This window comes from Haliotis cracherodii, unplaced genomic scaffold (assembly GCF_022045235.1).
Source record: "Haliotis cracherodii isolate W230 unplaced genomic scaffold, xgHalCrac1.p SCAF_8, whole genome shotgun sequence".
Classification (NCBI taxonomy): Eukaryota; Metazoa; Mollusca; class Gastropoda; order Lepetellida; family Haliotidae; genus Haliotis; species Haliotis cracherodii.
In genome coordinates, this window is record NW_027266341.1 from 53,093,733 (window position 1) to 53,100,200 (window position 6,468).

General features: G+C 42.1%; 1 protein-coding gene across 1 annotated transcript; it reads left to right on the plus strand.

The window, feature by feature from the left end:
• The first annotated feature begins 86 nt into the window (after positions 1 to 86).
• On the plus strand, positions 87 to 4,816 carry LOC139450540 (nudC domain-containing protein 2-like). The gene is made up of 4 exons (XM_071232283.1): positions 87 to 273; positions 880 to 928; positions 3,015 to 3,166; positions 4,552 to 4,816. Exons 1-4 carry the CDS (start codon positions 88 to 90, stop codon positions 4,627 to 4,629), a joined length of 465 nt encoding a protein of 154 aa, XP_071088384.1. The 5' UTR covers position 87; the 3' UTR covers positions 4,630 to 4,816.
• The last annotated feature ends 1,652 nt before the right edge of the window (positions 4,817 to 6,468 follow it).

The window sequence follows — 6,468 nt, forward strand, 5'->3', positions numbered from 1 at the left end:
AAAAAATAATAAGCATAAATATCGTTCCGATCTCTCCAGGATGTTTACGACATACATTTCTTTTCCTTCAATGCAGGAGAATGAAAAATGTCGGACTTCGACGACAAGAGTGGAGTTGTTCCATGCAAAACGTCGTGGGGGCAGTGGTGGCAGACAATCGATGAAGTGTTTATAGAAGTTGACGTCCCAAAAGACACCAAATTAAGAGAAATAAAGTGCGAAATCAAGCCGAACAGCATTTGCGTAGCAGTGAAGGAAAACACAATTATTGATGTTAGTATCACCGATTTTACGACGCTTCAAATTGCCTATCCGAGAATATTCCAGACTTTGGGCATTATTTCTTGTTTCAAAATGTATTTTGGGACGCTGTTTTGCAAATGTAGAAATTGATGTTTTACTTAAAGTAATTTGAGGTTTCCATGATTAGAAATCACGTTTGATGTGTTTGTTTGGGCTGTTGTGGGTCAATGTTCCTATCTATCTTATAAAGCCAAGAACGTTTTCTTGTTTACTCACTAACTTCTCGAATACAAGCCAAACAGTAAGCTTGTAAAGGAAAGAAATTTAATCATGCATTTTCAATGTTTAGTTACATAAATATATGAATCTCATTTAAATCATATCTTAGTTCTCGCTACCGCTAAACAAAGAGCTGAAGACATCCCATTACCGGTCATGTCAGACCGACCTTGCCCATATTTTGACCGACCAATTGCAATTAGCACCGTAACCTTGTTCATTTCGTTCACCAAATTAGTAAACATCTAATACGTGGGTTCACTTAAGATCAGCTCAAGTCATTTAACTGACACACTGATGTCAAATTGAAGTACCGGTACTCACCAACTCAAATTATTTCTTTTTCATGTGTTGTAGGGTTACTTAGCAGAGACTGTAAAAGCAGATGATTCTCTGTGGACTTTAGGTAAGAACATTCTTAAATAAATATAAGTTGCAAGTGAATCTGGCGAACCAAGCCATTCTTTTTTGGGTTTAAACTTTCTGTCTCCAATACACACACACACACACACACACACACACACTGGTTGTCACTGCTTCATACTGTTGTCTAGTGTTTGGTGTGTTAATGATTAAAGTAGCAGTTTGTGAAGTTATAATTCTTGACATTTTTATTTATAAGAATTGACTTCAATATGTCCCAAGGATTTACACAGTACTTGTATGTGTAGTGTCTCTTCACATTCAGGCACAGTGCGCATGGAAAGATTGGCTCATTGTTCAGTCTGGTGGCCAAGCATTGATTCTCAGGGTGAATACATGTAGCATTTGCCAAGTTTTATCTTATGGGGAGGTGGTGTAGTGTCTCTACCGCTGAACTGTCATAGCTGTCACATAGTCTTCAAAGTTACCCCCCATGTTCAAGAAAACAAAAGTAGGGGACCACATGGCATCTGCAACCAAAAGAAACAATACAAGAAATAGAGCTTGTATGGGCTTGTAGTTATTCCACAACTTGGTATGTAACAGTGTGCACACTGTTTCATACTCCTATTATTGCAAATAAATATTAAAGTCAATTCTGAATTATGTCACAAACACGGAAGTATTGCCAAGAGTGTTAAAACACATCATAGTATTGATGTATGATAATATCAAATGAAGCAAAAGTCAGTAGCAACTATGTGATATTTTGACCTTAAGTTAAGCCTTGTTAGTGTGTTGAATGTGAATGTGTTTTGTGCATGTCATGTGCGGTTCATGATAACCCGGTAGGATGAGATGGCAATGTGGTTGCTAACCTTCTAGTGCCACCCAAGCACATGTCAATTCATGATAACCTGGTAGGATGAGATGGCAATGTGGTTGCTAACCTTCGAGTGCCACCCAAGCACATGTGCGGTTCATGATTACCGGGTAGGATGAGATGGCAATGTGGTTGCTAACCTTCGAGTGCCACCCAGACACGTCATGTACGGTTCATGATAACCGGGTAGGATGAGATGGCAATGTGGTTGCTAACCTTCGAGTGCCACCCAGACACGTCATGTACGGTTCATGATAACCCGGTAGGATGAGATGGCAATGCGGTTGCTAACCTTCGAGTGCCACCCAGGCACATGTGCGGTTCATGATTACCGGGTAGGATGAGATGGCAATGTGGTTGCTAACCTTCGAGTGCCACCCAAGCACATGTGCGGTTCATGATTACCGGGTAGGATGAGATGGCAATGTGGTTGCTAACCTTCGAGTGCCACCCAGACACGTCATGTACGGTTCATGATAACCCGGTAGGATGAGATGGCAATGTGGTTGCTAACCTTCGAGTGCCACCCAGGCACGTCATGTACGGTTCATGATAACCCGGTAGGATGAGATGGCAATGTGGTTGCTAACCTTCGAGTGCCACCCAGGCACATGTGCGGTTCATGATTACCCGGTAGGATGAGATGGCAATGTGGTTGCTAACCTTCGCGTGCCACCCAGGCACGTCATGTACGGTTCATGATAACCGGGTAGGATGAGATGGCAATGTGGTTGCTAACCTTCGAGTGCCACTCAGGCACGTCATGTACGGTTCATGATAACCTGGTAGGATGAGATGGCAATGTGGTTGCTAACCTTCGAGTGCCACCCAGGCACGTCATGTGCGGTTCATGATTACCGGGTAGGATGAGATGGCAATGCGGTTGCTAACCTTCGAGTGCCACCCAGGCACGTCATGTGCGGTTCATGATAACCGGGTAGGATGAGATGGCAATGTGGTTGCTAACCTTCGAGTGCCACCCAGGCACATGTACAGTTCATGATAACCCGGTAGGTTGAGATGGCAATGTGGTTGTTAACCTTCGAGCGCCACCCAGGGAGCTAGGGTTGTATTCTCCCCAGGGCGTTGAGAATGATTTTTGAGTGCACACTGATCCAGTGAACAATAGCGCTTAGAGTATGCCCCGGAGTGGTGTGGAAATATGTGCTATGTAAATGGCCTATTATTATTATTATTATTATTATTATTATTATCATCATCATCATCATCAATATTATTATTACAGAGGACAGGAGGTTGATGAGGATTTGCCTGGTAAAATGCCATGCTACTGCTGCTGACTGTTGGAAGTCCCTCATCAGAGGCCAGTACGAAGTGGATCCCCTGACGCTGAGTGAGATGGAGAAGAAGCTGACCCTGCAGCGCTTCCAGATGGAGGTATGTCACTACACTGAGGACCCGTGAAGATCCGGGGTAGAATAGGTCTCCAGCAACCCATGCTTGCAGTAAAAGGCAACTATTCTTGTAGTAATTAAGAGGCCACTAACGGGATTGGGTTGTCAGGCTCGCTGACTTGGTTGATCATGTCATTGTATCCCAATTGCATGGATATATATATGCTCATGATGTTAATCACTGGATTGTCTGGTCCAGACTCGATTATTTACAGACAGACATCATATAGCTGGGACATTGCTCAGTACGGCGTAAAACAACAAACAAACAAATAAACAAACACTGCACTGATGCCTTTGTATTAGCTCACCTGACTTAAAGCACATGCGGATCTAGATGGGTGTGCAGCCCCACTTTTTGCATCTTCCCGAGGCAAGGGAGTTAATTGACTTTAAAAGTACAGTTTGAAAAATTGCCACACTTGGCTGGATTTGTGGAGTTATATTTTGGCTGGACCAATGAGTCTATGCATAGACTAGTCAAAATTGCGTATGAACCCGACGTTTGGTTCATAAACAACATGGCGACTGTCGTGCAGATTTGTGTCCATTGGAGGGTTTCCTGAGCATGTGTACCCTGGGCATCGAGAGATATTTTCCAAATCTTTATCTGTTTTTAATCAAGGTACTCAAGTACTTTTTTCTCCCAACCAACAATTTCTTTTCAGTGGGAAATTGTTCCTGAAAATGCTTTAAAATGAAAACTGTGCTTCTGACCGACTGTTGAAAAAAGGAATTTGTTAGCCACAAAAAGAAACGTTGCGAGCTGTTTTTTGTAAAAATATGTTAAGGTTCATAGTTTTAATAATAAAAATATCTGCAGGTACCCACCCCCTACCCCCCACAATCAGTTACTAATCAGTTACTTGGTGGGGCGGTCGGGTCGCCTAGTGGTAATAGCGTTCGCTCGTCACGCCGAAGACCCGGGTTCGATTCCCGACATAGGTACATTGTGTGAAGCCCATTTCTGGTGTAAAAGTAGCATAAAACTGCACTCACTCACTCAGTCACTTGGTAGATTGGTAATCAGCTATTACCGATTCATATAAATGGTGCTGCTTTTATTGAGTTGTTGAATTTTCCGGTTTCCTCCCTATTTCTTTTTTTATATCAGGATCTGTTCAGATGTCTCAGGGATTCCAAACTGAACATATCTCCCAATAAAGACTTCGCATGTTCCCTTTAGCATGTTCAGGTGGTATACAAAGATGTTATTTCTAGGCATGCATTAATAAAGTCATGTGTGGATTATAGTGGAAAGTGAAATTCTATAGAAAATATTTGTCTTTAAGTTTTCACTTTCTTTCTCTCTGATGCAATCTTTCATGCAATGTGTCCAGGACAGAAATGTTATCTCATCTATTTCAGAACCCAGGATTTGACTTCAGTGGAGCAGAGGTAACTGGCAACTATTCAGGTGGAGGACCACAGCTGTCTGCATCCTGACACAGGGGTTAGATCTTAAAATGACAGAGGATGACCACAGCTGTCTGCATCGTGACACAGGGGTTTGATCATAAAGAACAGGGACGACCGTAGCTGTCTGCATCATCACACAGTGGTTTGATCTGAAAGGACAGAGGATGACCACAGCTGTCTGCATCGTGACACAGGGGTTTGATCATAAAGAACAGGGACGACCGTAGATGTCTGCATCATCACACAGTGGTTTGATCTAAAAGGACAGAGGATGACCGTAGCTGTCTGCATAGTGACTCGGGTTTGATCATAAAGAACAGATGACCGTAGCTATCTGCATCATCACACAGGGATTTGTTCATAAAGAACAGATGACCGTAGCTGTCTGCATCGTCGCACAGGGGTTTGATCATGGAGGAAAGAGCATGACTGTAGCTGTCTGCATCATCACACAGGGGTTTGATCATAAAGGAAAGAGCATGACTGTAGCTGTCTGCATCGTCATACAGGGGTTTGATCATAAAGGAAGGAGCATGACTGTAGCTGTCTGATCGTCACACGGGTTTGATCACAGAGGAAAGAGCATGTCTGTAGCTGTCTGCATCATCACACAGGGGTTTGATCATAAAGGAAAGAGCATGACTGTAGCTGTCTGCATCATCACAGAGGGGTTTGATCATAAAGGAAAGAGCATGACTGTAGCTGTCTGCATTGTGACTCGGGTTTGATCATAAAAAACAGATGACCGTAGCCGTCTGAATCATGACACAGGGGTTTGATCTAAAAGTACTGGGATGACCACAGCTGTCTGCATCGTGACTCGATCGGGTTTGATCATAAAGAACATGGATGACCACAGCTGTCTGCATCGTCACACACGTTTCATCATAGAGGAGAGAGCATGACCGTAGCTGTCTCCATCGTGGCACAGGTGTTCGTCATACAAGTACTGAAAACAGTGTTGTCCCCAACAATTGCCTGTCTTCCTTCCATCATCTGTGTTGAGAATGATGAGGGCTACGAGGGACTATGCTGTCATCCTAAGTGCATTCAACAGGTGTACTTCACTCTGGCCAGATTTCTGCTGGTGAAGCAATCACAAGGAACTGTTTCCTGTTAACAAATTTGTGTCTTTATCATCCATATCAATGTATAACAATTTTTAAATTATCATTTATGACTGTGTCTCATATGAAGATGGAGTCAAACATTGATAGGATTCTAATGTACCTATTGGAGGAATTTAAAAGCTAATTTTATACTTTGCCATTAAACTAATATGATTATAATTAGATTTATTATTGTTTTGCTTTTAAATGCATGTACACCTACTGACCAAAAGTATTTTCACGCGATAGCTGCTGTTGCAGTGATTCTTTGTGCTTTACTGTTTTGAAGTATGAATATTATGATAAATGACAAACTTTTTACAAGAATTTTTTCATGGGGGGACGTCTTTTTGTGTTAGCACCGGAAATTAGTTAAATTATCCCCCTTTGTTTAAATGTCGTCTGCTTCATAATGGCACCGACAAAAAGGATGAAATCATACAGGAGAAACAAATATATATCCCCTTCTCACATGATGAAGTAATTTGCCCCCAAATTGAAGAGATGTTGGGTATAAGCCAGTCTACAGTGGCAAAATTACTAAAACGATATAAAACTCTTGAATCTCTGGAAAACACACCTGGAGGTGGCAGACCCAGAAAGCGAGACTTGCGGGGATATCTGCAACTTTAACCGAGTTTAAGGGATAACAGAAGGAAAACGTTGAGTGGCCTAACTTATATCTTAAATGCACATGCACCGGTAATATTATCTCGGACATCTATTAAGAGACGTTAATTTAGAAGTTACTTAAAAG